The sequence below is a fragment of the Xenopus tropicalis genome, chromosome 9 (assembly GCF_000004195.4).
Source record: "Xenopus tropicalis strain Nigerian chromosome 9, UCB_Xtro_10.0, whole genome shotgun sequence".
Taxonomy (NCBI): Eukaryota; Metazoa; Chordata; class Amphibia; order Anura; family Pipidae; genus Xenopus; species Xenopus tropicalis.
This window is the reverse complement of record NC_030685.2, coordinates 72,729,048-72,747,735: the sequence shown is the minus strand read 5'-3', so window position 1 is coordinate 72,747,735 and position 18,688 is coordinate 72,729,048. Positions and strand designations below refer to the sequence as shown.

The 18,688-nt window shown below is 42.4% G+C and overlaps 1 protein-coding gene across 5 annotated transcripts in view; it reads right to left on the bottom strand.

Moving 5' to 3' along the window:
• Window positions 1-18,688, bottom strand: part of rbms1 (RNA binding motif, single stranded interacting protein 1) — a 222,984-nt gene that overhangs the window by 64,926 nt on the left and 139,370 nt on the right. For all 5 annotated transcript variants that reach the window (NM_001097163.1, XM_012969910.2, XM_012969911.2 and 2 more), the window contains 1 exon segment: window positions 8,301-8,479. In NM_001097163.1, coding sequence (NP_001090632.1) covers window positions 8,301-8,479 — 179 coding nt within the window.

Here is an 18,688-nt window from a genome sequence, read left to right as displayed (position 1 = left end):
ACTTCAAAGACAGCCCCAACAGGCAACAAAGAACCTACAAGTCAATGAGCAAACTCGTGTTCATTAACAGATTTGTCTAATCAGCCAGATTCCCTCGAATTCACCGAATGGCACTAAAGTAGTTCAACTGCTCGCCCCTCCCTACAAGGAGAGAAACTGTAAATAACGCCATTCTTTCTCTTCCCTTGACTGACCACCTTTACTTCTTCAACAAACATGATATTTTTGCTTTCTGGTTTGTTAGTTTTATTTCAAGAATTTGCTGCATTGGCTGGTTTTCTAAGTGAAAATTGTAGGTTAAGATGATTTTGCAATAACTGTGGACTGCTTTATAAAGAAGTCATTATACCGACATCTAAAGCAAGCTCTCCCTCTAAGGAACGGCCATTATAGATTAAACTGACCTGGCTTATAGGAAAACTTCTGCAAAAGTAAAAAATGCTTCCTACACTGAATAAGGTCTTGTCAGATATAGATAGAAACTGCACGTATTTTCTTAACCATTGGAGGTAAATCCTTCTTGCATTCCATTGCTTACATATTTACAGAGGTGCTCTCTCATAATATTTCTTCATTAGAAAGACTATTAGATGGTCAACCCTTATGGAAGTATTTTTAGACTATTCGCACAGAGCCAATACAGGGACCAGTAAGTAACCAGTGCAGGTAATCAGGGGAGCACTATTGCACTTCTTACTGGGCCAGGGTCAGGCCAGTTTAACCTATCTGACCCAAAGCATGACCTATTGAAACCGGCCACATGCCAGCAGCACCACACACACCTACAGGTCTGCAATTCATGACCGTCTCTGGGCAAATAAGCACAAAATGGTTGGCTTATCCGATTCAGGAATTTCCGTAGCAAATTTATCTTCTTTTAAGGTGAACATTAATTGGCTGATCCTACACATCTGACAAGACGGGTAGACTGTATCACCAGATGGATGGACATACAAGAGCTGATCCTGTACAGCAGGGGTCCCCAACATTCAAAAGAGCAACACAAGCATGCAAAATGTACCCGGGGTACCAAATAAGTGCAATTATTGGCCATTTGGTAGCCCCTATGGGCCCTGGCAGCCTACAAGAGGTTCTGTTTGGCAGTACACCTGGCTTTCATGCAACCACAACTTGCCTTCAAGCCAGAAATTCAAAAATTAGCACCTGCTTTGAGGCCACTGGGAGCAACATCCAAGGGGTTGGGGAGCATCATGTTGCCCCCGAGCACTCTGCATTGCTTTATACTTGACCTTCCATGGTTCCTGCTATAAAGCCGATGAGAATCCCTTCATTCAATTTCATCTGAATACTGGATTTTATTTAGAGAAATATTTTGATCCCTACAGCCTGATACAGCACAAAATAAACCAGAATACAAAGACAGAAAGTGCCATTTCTGACCCACTGCTTAATCTAGTGATTGAGTGTTCAATTAAATGCTTATTAAAATAATGTGCCTTTTGTTCTCCAGACACATACACCTGTCTATATTCGCAGGCAGGCAGTGAAACCAATTTTCTTTTATTGTTATTTAAATCCTCGGTGAATTTGCGGTGTATTTAACTCAAGTGCTATTGTGGGACCCAGTGACAGCCCTTAATGCTTTCAATCACTGTCTGAGACTATGATGGTAATTAGCAGCTCTGTAATAATATTGTACTTTAGCACAACACAGCAAATATTAAAAATCTGGCAGAGGTTTGTATTAATCCCTATGTGTGCCGAGGCACAGAGCATGGAAACTTTGCAATTATCAGCTAAAAACACTACTTTATCCTCACATTTGTCTGCTCTATGGTGTTTAGTAAAGAAAAATAACTATGCTGGTATAATTGTATGTATATAACTAAACAGGGTATAAAAACAACCATGGTAGTTCCTACTACGGAAAGTCCCATTTATGGCTGGGACTGGTCATACCCCCATATATGTAGTCAGATTGGCCTTCTATTTGATTGTTGAGAAGGGATTAAGACACATTAGGACTATAGGAGGCAGACAAGCTCTTTGGATATAAAATATTGGTGTTTTTTGGCCACGCCCATTATGCACAGACCACACACTGTTACTACTCCTATACCATTTTCCTTTCCACCTATACTATAGCTCTTTCTACCTCTACCAGGGCATAAATATGAGTGACCCAAGAAAAACATGAAAAGAAGGTCTGAGGATGAAATAAGGAAAGTTTGCCACAAACCAGTCTGAGACAAAATGGCTGCTGAGGTAAGAAACGCCTACACAGGAGTAAGTGAGAAAGTGAAAGCTTAGTAAATATAAATTCATATCTTAAGGACCCCATACGTGGGCCTATTCTAGCTGCCGATATTGGTCACTTAGACCGTTTCGGCAGCTAATTGGCCCATGTATGGGCTCTACCGACGGGCCTGCCCAACCGATATCTGGCCTAAAATTGGCCAGATCTCGATCAGGCAGGTTAAAAAATCTAGTCGGATTGGGGACCGCATCGGCTCGTTGATGCAGCCCCCGGACCGACTTTGCCTATACCCGTTCGATCGTTTGGCCCTAGGGACAATTAGCCTGGAGTCTCCCAATATCGCCCACCTACGGTTGGGGGGCCCATACACCTGGTGCTCATACACCTTCAGATCCGCTTGCTTGGCCCCAGGGCCAAACAATCGAATTATAGCGACAGGTATAGGCAAAGTCGGTACAGGGGCTGCATCAACGAGCCGATGCGGTCCCCGATCTGACTAGATTTTTTAACCTGCCCGATCAATATTTGGGCGATTCCAGGCCAGATATCGGTCAGGCAGACCCGTCGGTAGTGCCCATACATGGGCCAATTAGCTGCCGAATTGGTCTAAGGGACCGATATCGGCAGCTAGAATCAGCCCGAGTATGGGGGCCTTTACTCATTGAATTTAGGCAAATCCAATAAAAAAGTGTCCCTTTAACAATTTGTTTATACCATGTGGAACATGCTAATAACAGAATTTAGTATATGGACCCAAAAAAACATGAGAGAGATGATTCATGCCTTGGTGAATACAAAAATTAAAAATAAATTCATATTTTTGTAGCAAACCAAATCAATCAACTTTTCAATGAAACATGGTTAGTGGAATAGGCAGGTTCCCAATCTAAAGTTTCCTCTAGTGCTGGGGAACACCCAGTTATATACTGGCACTAAAAAGAGACGTATTCAGCCCCAGCAAATACTTATGGCAAAATGTATTCTTGTAAACGTTATTATGCTTTCCCGTCTCTGTTAGACTCCCAATGACATTACAAACGAACACAGACAGGTTTATACCTGGAAATCACTAAAAACTTGAAAAATCAGTTCTATAAATTTTATTGTTGGGTACAATGTCGCGCCAAGGTGCAAATAAGAACCCAACCTGTTAACTAAACAAACCACGGCGCTGACAGAGTCATTTCCTTGGTTTTGTTATGACAGTTTTTCTAACAACAAACTCGCAGGTTTAGGACGTCGCGCTTCCTACAGATGGAAATCTTGAACATTCAACCCCTCCTTAACCTTGTTCCGTACTGCAATGATGGCTTCTGGGACTTGAAGTCGTTTTGTGCTTTTCGGAGAATTGGGCAGCACGGAAGCCGCAGGACTTCAAGTCCCACAATGCATCATTTCAACATGGAACAAGGGGTTGATTGACTCTGCCAGACTAAGGAGTTGGTAACTTTTCGGTCTGAGGAATTAGGTATCTCTGAGTATAAAAAAACCAATACATTTATTTTTGGCAGTTCAATTTCGGACGTAAGCCCAAATGAGCTCATGTTAAAAAAATGTTTGCTTCAGGTCCAGAACACAAGCTCTGTGTGTTTAGCTTGCATCTCTATACATTTCTATAACTGTTCTGTAGATGTGATATATGAAGGGTTTGCACTATTTTTTTTCTTTAAAGTGCTGACCTTTGGGTTTGGTTGACAGGCAGTGACGTCACTTGGGGGTGGGCAATGATGTCACATGGGCGTATGGGGTGGGTAAATGGGCAGAGCAGGCTCTGTCAAATGGGCTGATCTGGCACAGAGAGTCAGGGAAGGGAGGGATTTAAAGGTAGGGGTGCCAGCCTTCACAAATGTAATTGCTGTCAGGTTTGTAATACCTGCACTGGCAGGGTGGTAACCCTAGATACATACAATATACAAAAAGCCATGAGTATAATGTCAATTATATCCTTATAAACGTTACTTAGTGATGTCACATGTTATAATCGCTGCTTAGTGAGGTAATGTCTGTGACATGAATCACTGAAACTTGTGTATTATAAAATATAATGTACCCCCTGTTGTAAAATATGAGGATATAAGAAGTGACCTCGGAGTTCCATGTCCTCTATAAAAGCACTTTGCCTTTGGCCTCTTAGCTTTATAAGAACTGGAACTCTTTTGGCGACTTCCTATATCCTTATATATTACAACAGGGGAGCATATTATTCCCTATATATAATAAAATCTGGTTATTTTCCATAGGGAGAGACTTGACTATTATGCATTATGTAACATACATTATTTATCATAACACATGTGTTTCAAGTCATGTGACACAAATTATATAACCAAACACCATCTATAAGGACACGTTTTACAGGCTATTTATTGTGTATAATAAATATATTTCATTATTACTAGAAAAAGTGGCGTTGCTTTCATGCAGGGCTGCAAACACAACCTATTGGCAAATTTATGAACACACTTCCGCTGTTGTGAATACTGGGAGAGAACGCCATTCGCGCCTGTATTTATGAGGCAAATTATTAACTATAATAACCTCCCCATATCCTAACAATTTCATGCCTCTGGCTTTAATATGATTTCCTGTCACAAACAGTTTCTAGCATGGAGGTTTGCAGCAAACAAAATGCTAATGTCTCTTTCTGCCTGGCCGGTTACAGGTTTGAGTTATATAGGCGGCGGTGCTGTTCGGAAACACGCAGCATTTCAATTTTGATATTCTCGTTGGAAAAAAATAATGTGTGCTCTTTGTGGGAAATGCTGTACTGTGGTAATTATGGCACAAAAAGGATTAAATGCCTTTTTATTAGCAATAAGGCATGGCGCTCTACATTACATTTATTTATCCAAAAAAGCCCAGGTCCAAGCATTGTGTATAACAGACTCCATATGCCATAGGCCTCTGTGTCTGTCTATATAACTGCGGTCCAACCAGCTACTGTCCAGAGAAAGATCAACAGATGGATGGCTGCCGATTGGCCATCTGTGACCTCTATTGTGGCAGGGGGTAGGCTGGCAAGTTTTAGCCTCTGGGGCAAGGGGAGCTAAGTGGCCCTTGAACATTAGAGGTAGCCCAGCACTTGACATGATTATTCAAAGCACAATACCAATTTAAATTCAATATACTATGGGCTGGCCAAAGAGCAACGCTGCCTTCTTTTCTACAGTGCCAAGCTAACTGGCCCTCTTGGATCCAAGATTACACCCCCATCTAGGAGTTATATACACGCCTCTAAATCTACCTTTTTAACTCTGTCCATATATACATTTATCTAATCAAGGTTGCCACCTTTCGGCATTAGCAACTTTGGGCAAGGGGCAGGGCTGTGACATGCCAGTTGGCGACTGGCCAATCACAGCATCAACTTATTAGGAAAAATTTGGAAAACTGGCCAGGCAGTTCTGACCAAACAGGTAACAAACCTGTATCTTATACCTGTCTAGTCTGTATCATTAAGTAATTCTACCCGTTTCCCTTTCTATCTGCCTGCCTGCCTTTCTGTCTGCCTGTTTGTCTACCTACCTATCTACCTACCCATATGTCTGTCTACCTACTTACCAGTCTGTCTGTCCATCTACCTACCTACCTGTCTGTCCATCTACCTACCTACCTGTCTGTCCATCTACCTATCTACCTGTCTGTCCGTCCATCTACCAACCTGTCTGTCCGTCCATCTACCTACCAACCTGTCTGTCTGTCCATCTACCTACCAACCTGTCTGTCCATCCATCTGCCTACCAACCTGTTTGTCTGTCTGTCTATATGCCTACCAACCTGTCTGTCCATCTGCCTGTCTATGTAATCTATCTGACTGTCTATGTATCTCTGCCTACCTACCTATCAGTCCATCAGTCCATCTATCTATGGGTTAAAAAGAGCACTTCATTCCCTCAGTTAAGCAACAATGACATTGTGAACGTTTCACTCTTTTCAGCAGAGGGGGAATTTCCAGTTCCACAATAACACACTGAGCCTTTTCTCTGCCCTGAGCACACAGACAAGTTCATACTTACCCTATATACAAAAACACACACGTGCAAAGTCTTTTCAGAGACAGCACTGAAATGGGGGATTATTTCCGTGAATGAAGCAGCCAAATCACAATGATGACTGCATTAAAAAGGTTCAGGGGGGGGGGGGGGCGTGCCGCCCACCTGCTTTACTAGCCACCAAATGTGCAGTATGGCAGCTCCAACACATATTAATCCTATCTGAGAATGTGGCTGTTGCACATTGTTATTATTATCATTTATTTATATAGCTGGAACATATCCCAGAAAGTAGGTAGACACACGGAGATTATACACCATTCTTATCTATTTTGCCCCATTGGGGCTTACTATCAAAGGTCCCTATCACATTCACATACCAGTCAAAATTTATTAGGACCTGCCTGTATGTTTTTGGAGCTTAAGATGAAATCTGAGTACCAGGAGCAAACCCACATAAACATGGGGAAACCATTTAAATTCCTTATAGCTAGAACTTACTTGCTTTAAACCCATGAATGAACATTTATAGGAAAACACGGTGAAAATAATCCCTTTCCAAGAACAGGATATTTTTCTCCTTAAATATTGACAACACAGCCAGGGGCATTGACAATAAGTGCAGGTTTCACAATATCAGATAATTATCCTTTCTATCCCCGGTATGAATGACGTGAGCACTGAGAACATGCAGCGCTATGTAAAAAAAAAAAACACAGTATATGGATTTTTGGGACTATACCGGCTGCTTCTATTTCCCAGCATTTCCTATAGCCCCTTATTATATTTCCTGTATCTATCATTGCTGCTTTATTGATTATTCTGACGTACATTCTCCATGACTAGGGGCACTGTGATCCGCCAGACTCTGGATGAACAATCCTTTTTCTTCGAGAACTTGTATGAAAACGATATATTTTTGGAACATTACCTCATTTAGTAGGAAAGAAAACATGGAAACTCTCCCACTAAGACAAGCAGATATTCACATCCAACACTGTGGCTCTTACCACCAAAAAAGTCAGGTTTCCGCTGCGTAACAGAGCAGGTAAATACATGGAATATTCTACTAATGTTGGTTAAAAATAGGGCAAATTATGCACCAGTACAGAAGCTGGCAGAAATAGAAAGTGCCACATATATACAAAAAAATCAAGTTCTCAAAGGGGTAAAAATTCCCTCCAGACTCCACAAGGTCAATTGGACCAGTCCCTGGATGAATGGCGTACTAAGAGATAATTTCACAAATCTTGTATTTTCTCATTTGATAAATAAGCAACCAACCCTTTCTCAAACAGATCTAATGTGTCCACCATAACAACCACTTCAGGCAAAGCACAACTCTTAAGCCGGCCAAACACTTATATGGCAAGGTCACCTGGGCCAATGCAGGAATGGCCCATCAGTGGGTCCCAGACAAGGGCCAACAATCTACAGATCTGGAGGGACCAAGATGGCAGCTTTTATTGGCCTGTGTATGCCATATGGGTGCGCCCTGTAATATCCTTCCTCCCCTCTCCCAAACAGTGGAACCTATGCACCCTAACAGGGCCCCTTTCCCTTATGATAAAATGCAGCAGGGTTGATGGCTGCCATCTCTGGCCACTTGACTTTCCCTCCCTGATTCTCTAGTGGTGTGACGCATGCGCAACTGAAGGTGGGACCAGTCTGGCTTCAACTGCACATGTTCCTGGTCAGTGAATGTCACCAGTGTTGACAGAGATGGTGGTTGCCAACCCTGCTGCACTAATCTGCCTTTTATCCTGCAGTACAGGGAGTGGGTGGTAGTAGGGTACTTGGGTAGCACTATTTGGGTGGCGGGTTGGACACTTCTGCAGAGGAACAAGGTGGTATAAAAGGGTTTCATTCGGTTTGCTTCCTCATAAAAGTCTCTTCTCCACACCCTTTGGGTGTAGAAGCCTAGTTTCCCCTAGTTTCCCATTTCCCTCTCTAACTCTAGTCAATAGCTCAGTTGCCACAAATGCTAACGGGCTGTTCCTGCCGAGGGGCGCTATTAAGATAAAGGGATTGAGCTCCTTTCCCACACCACGAGGGTCACAGACAGCAATGGATAATAACAGCAGACTTACGGCTGGCAGAGTTTCACCAGGTCCTGGTCTGTTGTGTTCGGACTAAGTCCTCGGATATAGAGATTCGTTTTGCTTAACTGATCCCATCCAGAGCTGCTACTGCTGCTGCTGCTGTTGTTGTTGCTGCCAGTCGTGCTGGGGCTTGGAGGAGCCATGGGGTGAGCAGGCACAATGGGTTGCTGAAAGGCAAACACAACACAAATATAAGTAAAAATGCACCAACAATTACAATTCAATGCAACTGTATATCACTTGCCCATGTGTGTATGCCAGTGATCCCCAACCAGTGGCTCAGGGGCAACATGTTGCTCAACAACCCCCTTGGATGTTGCTCTCGGTGCCCCCAAACCTGGTAGTTATTTTTGAATTCCTGACTTGGTGGCAAGTTTTGGTTAAATAAAAACAAGATTTATTGCCAAATAAAGCCTCCTGTAAGCTGATTGTGGGTATAAAGGTTCCCTAATATCCAATTAGGGGCAGTTCTAAAGCTGCTGACCGCGGAATTTCTAGGTCCAGGCTTTTAGGTTATGGCTGACGCCAAGCATACAGTTTGCCCGAGATCGATGCAACCAGCCCATTTGATCCCATACAGATAAGGACTGAGAGTGAGGGTGTCATTGTTGTCACCACTAGGGAACTCTTGCTTTAAGGTGGCCATACAGGGGCATATTTAAGCTGATCTGAGTCCAATGCGGTAGCTTATCTGCCATGGACAGGGCTCCCTGATCGATATCTGGCTGAAAATTGGGCAGGTTTGATTTTTCCGTCAGATTGGGGGCTGCTTTTGGTCAATGATGTTGTCCTCGGTCTGGCGGTTCGTCATTGTAATTCGATCGTTCGGCCCTAGGGCCAAATGATGGAATTGGCCTATTATTGCTCACCTTAGGTGGGCATATCGGGAGAAGAGTTGCTCGTTTGGTAACCTTGCCATCTTTAGTTGTATGGCCAATATCTTAGCAGGCAACACAGCAGCTCCCACTCGTAGGTACCAATGCAAAAAAAAAAGCAAAAAACAAACTGAAAAAAAAAAAAAAAAAAAAATATTATATATATATATATATTATATATATATCTCAAGCTTTTATTTTCCTAATCTACATACGGATGTTGTATAAATGAGCAGAATGCTCCCAGTAAATGTGAGTTAAATGCTCCACTAATGAGTTTGAGTCCCTGGGGCATGATGCTAATGTTACCCAGGCTATTTTTTCCCCCTCTGACACATATTACAAAACCCAGTTATATCCTTGTGAAAAGCGCAGACACTGTGCTGTTAGGCTGACCAGCACTCCCTGAGGACCAGTGGTTTGGGCCATTCCAGCAAATATATCTGACCTATCCGGGAACATTAGTGCCTGGCTTTAGAAGCAGTTTCTCTGGGTGTAGTCACATAACATCACTTGAGTCACGGGGCAAGGGGGAGGCCGGAAGAGGTCCGCTCATTACCAGCAACTCTCCAGATCCCCAAGTCTTTGCTAGTCAGATCCTTGGAACAAGCTCTGGAAGTTTCCTGAACCAAATTCTAGCTTAGGGAAAGTGATATGCTTAGAAAATTTGTCATTCATCTTTTTTGTATGGCTTTTGAATTATTTTGCTATTTGCTCAGCAGCTCTTTGCTGCTATTTGCTCAGCAGTTAGTTGCTAGGGTCCAATTCACCCTAGCAACAAGGCAGTGGTTTAAGTGAAACACTGGAAGACAACTAAGAAAGGGCCTGAAGAGAAAGACAATTTATAAAAAGTAACAATAATAATACAATTGTAGCCTCACAGAACATTAGGGTTTATTGTTGCCAGATCAGTGACCCCCAGTTAAAAAATGGAAAGATAAAGAAGTCAAATAATTGAAAATACAAGAAAAAAATAGTAATAGGCTATTCTGTAACATACTAAAAATGAAATTAAAGGCAAACCTTACCCTATACAAGTAGATTGAAATGTCTAAGATGATTATTGGGGCCCACCACACAGAGAGGTTGTCAGCCAACGGGACAAGCAAACTGACCTGGGAATCACAGGCTTAGAAGTCTGCTTGTCAAGGACAATAAGTTACTCTTTTAAATAAATTCAGGAATTAGAACTCTCTCTCAAGACAATAAAAAAACCCTTGCAAGTGGCAGCCGTGAAATACAATGTTATTAGGTCACATCCAGCCTGTCAAACCCAACGCTGTTCTGTGATGCAGGAACGCTACTAAAAAGGACTCCTATGTCACCGTGTCAAGCGTTCCCATTCCGCGGCGTTCCCACAGCTTCATTCACATTGGTTTTTTCCATCAATAAAAAGGCAACATGCACAGAAACCCACGGTATGAAGTGAATGCCTATACAGAGGTGCGAAAGAGAAATCCGCCCTTTAGCAAATGTGCCATTTAGTCTGGCAGCTATATTTTATAGGATTTGTGTCAGTAACACCGGCCTTGTTATTAAATGTATAGAACACACTTTAGTCAGGCCCCATTTTTGTCAGCAGCCAGACAAACCGGCATGCAGAGAATGTATCCTGTTATATAAGGCAGAAGCGGCACACACAGAATGCACCCCCAGTTACATCAGGTAGAAACGTCACACACAATATGCACCCCCAGTTACATCAGGTAGAAGCGACACACAGAGAATGCACCCCCAGTTACATCAGGTAGAAGCGGCACACAGAGAATGCACCCCCAGTTACATCAGGTAGAAGCGGCACACAGAGAATGCACCCCCAGTTACATCAGGTAGAAACGGCACACAGAGAATGCACCCCCAGTTACATCAGGTAGAAGCGGCACACAGAGAATGCACCCCCAGTTACATCAGATAGAAACGGCACACAGAGAATGCACCCCCAGTTACATCAGGTAGAAGCGGCACACAGAGAATGCACCCCCAGTTACATCAGATAGAAACGGCACACAGAGAATGCACCCCCAGTTACATCAGGTAGAAGCGGCACACAGAGAATGCACCCCCAGTTACATCAGATAGAAACGGCACACAGAGAATGCACCCCCAGTTACATCAGGTAGAAGCGGCACACAGAGAATGCACCCCCAGTTACATCAGGTAGAAGCGGGACACAGAGAATGCACCCCCAGTTACATCAGGTAGAAGCGGGACACAGAGAATGCACCCCCAGTTACATCAGGTAGAAGCGGGACACAGAGAATGCACCCCCAGTTACATCAGGTAGAAGCGGGACACAGAGAATGCACCCCCAGTTACATCAGGTAGAAGCGGGACACAGAGAATGCACCCCCAGTTACATCAGGTAGTGCTGTGCTGCCCTATACACACGTGTGCCTTAATGCTGTACATAGATGGGTGGTCGTGGGCACCATGATGGATCCGTTTTGCTCCATAGCTTAGCTTAAAATGACTACAACTCCAGTTAAAGAGATACTTGCACGTACAACATAATCCTACTTTTCAACACCTTCAAATTACACGTTTTTGTGCTTTTAAGTCACTGGTTCCTTTTATACATGCTTTAAATACCATAGCTTCAATGGCTGCTGGAAATTTCTTAAGCTATTCTTTGTCCCATCACTAAGAAAGCTGTTAGTGAGTCAAACTGGTGCAATCAGCATTTTAAACTGGATCCAATGGGCATATTCTTTGCTGGAATATGATGCATATTGACAGAAAGGGAGCCTGGGCAGCTAGTTAGATAGGCTTTACTGCAATGATATAGTGGAGGTTTCTTAACAAAAATGTACTGACTGTTGATAAACCAGAAGGAAAACAAATTTGAAAACCCAAATGAAAGCTGGAAAGAGGCAAAAGAAGGCGGCAAATAATTCAAAAACTATAAAAAAAAAATGAAAACTAAAGTTGTTAAGAACAGGGCATTCTATAACATACAAAGAAAGCAAACATGGAAACCGAAGCTACTCCACGCCTGGTCTTGCTAGGTAGATAATTAGATTCCCAATGCACAGATAATCCTCCTGCATAATAGACTCATGACAAAACAGTCACAACAAAGGGTGAAGGGGAGGGGTTGTAAACTGGTTATCTTTTTAAACAAGAACCATTGATTATTTTGTGATTAAAACAGGCAAAAAAGTATGTCCAGCCACAAGCCATATTCATTGCACCCATGTGAAACAAGGGGGTCGACTGCCCCTTCAAGGGGTTAAACCGGCAAGTGTATTTAGAGAATGCGGATTGTGACATCCGCAGATGGGAGCAACGGGCCTCTGTGCAAATATATCCAAGGGCTCTGGGACAGGGAGCCTTGTGGTTTCTCATTACATCACAAACACAAAATGCAGCAGCTATGGAAACAAAGATTTGTGTACAGTGGGAGCGGATTTCAGTTATTTCTCCGAAATCGCACACAGGGGAGATGGATCACAAAGGCAAAGATCTTCTTATCTCAGCAGGCACCTTTTTATTTTGTAAATATTCCCTTTAGGAAAAGCAGAGAGAAATTCCATGCAAAACACTGGGTTCAAGTACTATATTTGTACAAATCATACAGAAATAAATATATATAATGCACAAGATCCTACAGGGGCTCAGACTTGCAATGGAATCGGTGAATCCATTGTTACCTTTGTCCTAATAATCTCTCTGTACTAACATATGAGGCTTGTGGCACATCATTTCCCTCTACTTTCCCTGTGAATGTGTCTGGAAGAGTCTTCTAATGAGAATCATGGGCCTATGAAATTTTAGTTACATGAAATTTTAGTTACAGGAAAAGTATAAAATGTGCAGTGTGCCATAGTCCTAAGTGTCCTAGTAAAACGGGTCCCTATGCATTCATATTTAATCTTCCATTCATTTATTTTATAACAATGTATAGTTATTCAGCTTTGTTCCCTCCTTGCTTCTATGAACAGGTCCATATAAAGAGCTGCCACCTTGCTAGTTGGCCAATCTGATCTCCATTTCATAACCCTGCCCACCAATGGCAGAGGCCAACCCCCAAAACATCATTAGTCCACCCCTGACGTCATCTGCCCCTTGCCCTTACTCCAAAGCCGCAAAAGGTAGCAACCTTACCCCCAAGGGCCCCGCACACATTTTTGTATGAAATCATTGCATTCGGCCGATACATGGCAAAATTTGGACGGCACTGGTGTAAACTAGTGTTTAAACCATTTGGAACCCACTAACACATATAAAACTAAAACATCTTCTAATGCATAAAATCCAATAGCCAGGGGATATGAACTGTAGTTCAATAACCAGGTGGACTGCTGGGCAGAATGCCTTAGCTAAGCAATATGGCAGCTCCCACTGGTATGCATAGATAAAAGATAAAGGATGAAATGCTCTTACAGACTGGGTATATTCTCACTTCAAAGCATAACAACCCCCCCCTTAATTACAAGTGTGAGACTCGGGGACATAAACACATGACTTGCATTCATAAGCAACTCATTCATCATCTTCACTGGCTAAACCCATGCAGAATTGAGCACTCACACACAGCCAAAGCCAAAATGGAGGTTTACAGCCAAGGGGGGTAAAGCTGGAGTCAGCTGACAGGCACATTTGCCTTCCCCAAAGCCTCGCAAGGATCCGTTCTAGATGTCGGCCATTAGTGTGATCATGTTAAAAACCCATAAGTGAAAGCACATGCTGTAACACGTGGATTCCTTTCCATAGAGTAGGAGGCCCAATTCCTGGTAATGGTGCCGGAGGGCTGTGATTTGGACCTGAATAGCCAACATGGAAAAAATGTTTGGGTGGGTTTAACTCTGGAAATAATCTTTAAAGGGGAATTTTACCCTTTCTCCTCTTCCCAAAGCTACATGATTGTGGTTGCTGGGATCGCTGAACCGGTCGACTAGGCAGTGGACATTAGAAAAGCAAAACGAACAATAACAGCAGAAATCTAGCCTCACAAGCAGTCTGCATTCTGGTTGCTTGGGTCACTGAACCTAACAACTAGATGAAATATTTCAGTTTGCTTTTTTTCTGGCTCAAAACTCCCAAAAATCAACCCCATTGAAGGAAACAGAAAACATTGTAATGCTAATCTAAGCACTAGATTTTCTAATAGAAAATCATATAACCCAGCAGGATTGTTTTGCTTCCAATAAGGATTAATTATAACTTAATTAGGATAAAGTACAAGGTACTGTTTTATTATTACAGAGAAAAAAGAAATTCATTTTAAAACCTGAATTATTTGATTAAAATGGAGTCTATGGGAGATGGCCTTCCTGTAATTGGGAGCTTTCTGGATTACGGGTTTCTGCATAACTGATCCCATACCTGTACTAAAGCCTCCATAAAAGATGTGGTTGCATATTAACCAAAAAATGAGCTCTAATTTGTATATTGAAATGTAACAATTAAAATATAACAATCTCTTCACAAAGTCAGTTCTCCAAAACATTAAAGGCACAGCTAATTTGGTGCACCCCTGCAAGTGTACATGTATCCTATGTGTAGGGTAAACTTTGCCTTTATATATGTGCATGCAAGGAGCCAAATAAAGTAGTAAAGTAGTAACAATAGTAACAGTAGTCGGCATGTAATGTGTTGGACCACACACTCCAATGGATTCTCTTACGGAGGGCTCAGTCCTGGCTACAAGACCTAATGAACGGGAACAGTTACACAATTTTAACAAGTTTTTTATTTCCATCCTTTCATTCGGCAATAAAAAGAGCTCTGTTACACAAAGGGGATTATGGGCGCTGCATGATGAGCCCCTGAGGGCTGACACTGCCGCTGGTGGCGCTTCCATATTTAGGAGAAGCTGTGTAATAGAGATCAGTGCGGCTATTATGGGAACCTTTGCAAAGAATCAGTGACAAAGCTGAAAGGCGCCACATGCTTTTCTCTGCAGCCCAATGCAGGATTCATTATGGGTCTGTGTTACAGAATGGTGTTACAGTGAGTGGAAGAGTGCCCTTCATTCAGCTTATTTAGCCAAGTCCTCAGTGTGAAGTACTTTAGCAATCACTCCTCCGTCTGCTTCTGTTCTTATAGTGATCTCATTGTAAAAATATTGGTTTTATGGATTAGAATTGATTCTGGGATGATGAAAGCAGATATAGTAGGGAGAGATGGTGCCTATAGTAGCAGTGGGGGGATAATAGCCTCTGGGAAGGGACTGTGGCTGTGGGATAGCAGGTATAGTAGGGAGAGATGGTGCCTATAGTAGCAGTGGGGGGATAATAGCCTCTGGGAAGGGACTGTGGCTGTGGGATAGCAGGTATAGTAGGGAGAGATTGTGCCTATAGTAGCAGTGGGATAATAGCCTCTGGGAAGGGACTGTGGCTGTGGGATAGCAGGTATAGTAGGGAGAGATGGTGCCTATAGTAGCAGTGGGGGATAATAGCCTCTGGGAAGGGACTGTGGCTGTGGGATAGCAGGTATAGTAGGGAGAGATGATGCCTATAGTAGCAGTGGGGGGGATAATAGCCTCTGGGAAGGGATTGTGGCTGTGGGATAGCAGGTATAGTAGGGAGAGATGGTGCCTATAGTAGCAGTGGGGGGAAAATAGCCTCTGGGAAGGGCTGTGGGGTAGCAGGTATAGTAGGGAGAGATGGTGCCTATAGTAGCAGTGGGGGGGATAATAGCCTCTGGGAAAGGACTGTGGCTGTGGGATAGCAGGTATAGTAGGGAGAGATGGTGCCTACAGTAGCAGTGGGGGGATAATAGCCTCTGGGAAGGGACTGTGGCTGTGGGATAGCAGGTATAGTAGGGAGAGATGGTGCCTATAGTAGCAGTGGGATAATAGCCTCTGGGAAGGGACTGGGGCTGTGGGATAGCAGGTATAGTGGGAGACATGGTGCCTATAGTAGCAGTGGGATAATAGCCTCTGGGACGGGAGCATGGCTGTTGGGTAGAAGATAAAATGATAAAGTAGAGGAACAAGCATATTCATCATATCATTGTGTATGCTGTTGAGTAAAGGGTATAATAGTGGACAAATGGAATGTTCTGCAAGAGAAATAAGGGGCAATATTTAATTAGAGTAGACTGTGGCTTTAATACAACAGTATTGATCACTTCTTAAACAACATTCTATAGATTCCTTGCTAACAGCGCCCTGCTAAAACACTGGTTTTAAATCATCAATAAGATTCTTTAGGTTTACTTTTTTGTCACAACAAAATGAACAAATAAAGTCAATACAACAGGCGCTGACAAAGGAAATCTGTAACTGCTGGTTTACACCAAAACTATCATACTGACTGATAGAACTTAATGAGAGGAACCAATGAATGCAGAATCTAAAAACTTGACCTGTTCGGCAATCATCTCTTTAAGGAGACATCACAAAGGGCAACTGCAGCACATCTTGGGAAGTGTCCGTATGAATCACTGGGCAGCTTTAGGAAGCAACACCCTTTTTGTGGGCAAAGCTTGAGAGGCAAACTAGTGAATCACGGTGCAGAAACCCAAGGCTCCTTGTGGCGGCGGCGGCACGCTCTCATTAGCCTGAGTCACCTCCAATTTTCCACCTATAATACTTTAATAGATTTCCAACCTCTATTTATGTGAGGGGGGAACTGAGCTCCATTGACGATATCTAAGAAAGAATAATTTGCCCACAGTCCAAGAGGTTCCAAGCAGCCTGTGCAGACCACAGGGGTCAGATGCTAAGCCGCACAGTATTGACCAAGAACCAAGAACAAAAATAAGTATTTATGGTCCAAATATGTAACTGAAGAGCAGTAGTGCATTAGATTGCAACGGCACGTGCATGTTTTTACACGTTGCACTTGGATGCACAATGTGACTCTAGAAGTTTAGCTTATTCCCCTGGGACCCCTGGCTTGAGAAACAATATTTAATGTAATTATACTTACAACAAATCGTATGATGCTGACGAGGAAGCGGGCAAATAAAACAAACCAAAGTTAAAATTGAATGTGTTGCTTCCCAGAAATGGGATATTCAAAGCATACACTGTATCGTTTAAAATGCAACATATGCTGATATAACTAAGGTTTATTTCCCCTTTATTCTAAGGGGTAGTTTGCCTTTAGATTAACTTTTGTATGTTATCAAGAGTGCTATTCTAAGACAATTTGCAGTTAGTCTTCATTTTGACTTATTGGTGGTTTTTGAATTATTCAGCAGCTTTCCAGTTTGGACTTTTAGCAGTTATCTGGTTAGCAGTTATTTGGTCCAATTTAACCAAGCAATTACGCCATGGTTTGAATGAGAAACAGGAAAATGAATAAAGAAGAGCCTAAAAAGAAAGATAAATAATACAAAGTGACAATGACAATAAAATTGTAGCCTCACACAGGAACAGTTTTGTGGTAGAAGAGGTATAATTTAAAAACTATAAGAAATAAAAACTGAAATGAAAAGTTGATAAGAACTGGACATTCTATAACATACGAAAAGTAACATGTGGTGAACTGCCCCTTTAAGCTGCTGCGTCGGTAAATTTCTGTTCTTCAGACTTCGTTATTTGATTGTTATAGGGCCAATGGATATAAACAGATTGTGGTTTTTATGGTGGATTATCGATACCACCTCTGTGTAGAAATACAGAAAAGAAAAGGAATAGTTACAACTGGCCACCATATTCCATATTGCTTGTGTGCCCTCTGCAAGATGTGCCTCAAACATTAAACCACTTGTGGCATTTTGACCCAAAGTAAAACATTACCTGTGATGTTGCTCATAGCAGCCAATCAGATGTGTTGCTTTGGTTTTCTAACTGTTGAAATCTAATTGCTGATTGGTTACCCTGGGCAACATCACTGGTAATGATTCACTCCACTTTTTATACAGCATGAATATACCCCTTAGGGTAGTATTTATTTACATTGGCGACCAACTTTACCGCTGATGTTGCCCATAGTAACCAATCAGCAATCAGATTACAACAGTCACCTACAAGTTAGAAAACAAAAGCAAAGGTCACTAAGCTAAAATCTTGGTTAAAAGGGGCTTAGAATGAGACTTATTTACAATGAGCACTTAATTAATGGAACTATTAATAAATGGCCGGATCAGCTATGTTTTCCTATGTTCCAAACATATGGGGGGCCTGAACATGCATTGGTCCAGGGGGGGCTTGAAACCAAGAAAATCCACCAACCACTGTAGCAAAAGGAAGTAATGTAATTATGTGCAATAAATCAGGATATCTTTCTTCAGAAACTGCTGGAAAAATACTGGAAGAGCTCATCTGGCTAAACGACTTCTTCTGTTGTGTGGAAGACTAGTAAATGACACTCGCAGATGCTTAAGATATTTTAAATTACACGCATTCTTTCTCAGCTAGAGAGCAATTATCCTCTGTATGGATAGCACTGCTGTGCACTACCTACTAGGAGACTTCCTGCATCATGCAATGAAATCTGGTGTAAACCCCCATATTGACCAGTCTATGAAATATATTTGTATTATGTATTCCATGAGCTGTGGTGCAGCTTTGTGCCACGGGGCCTCCAGCCAACACCTTATCTATAG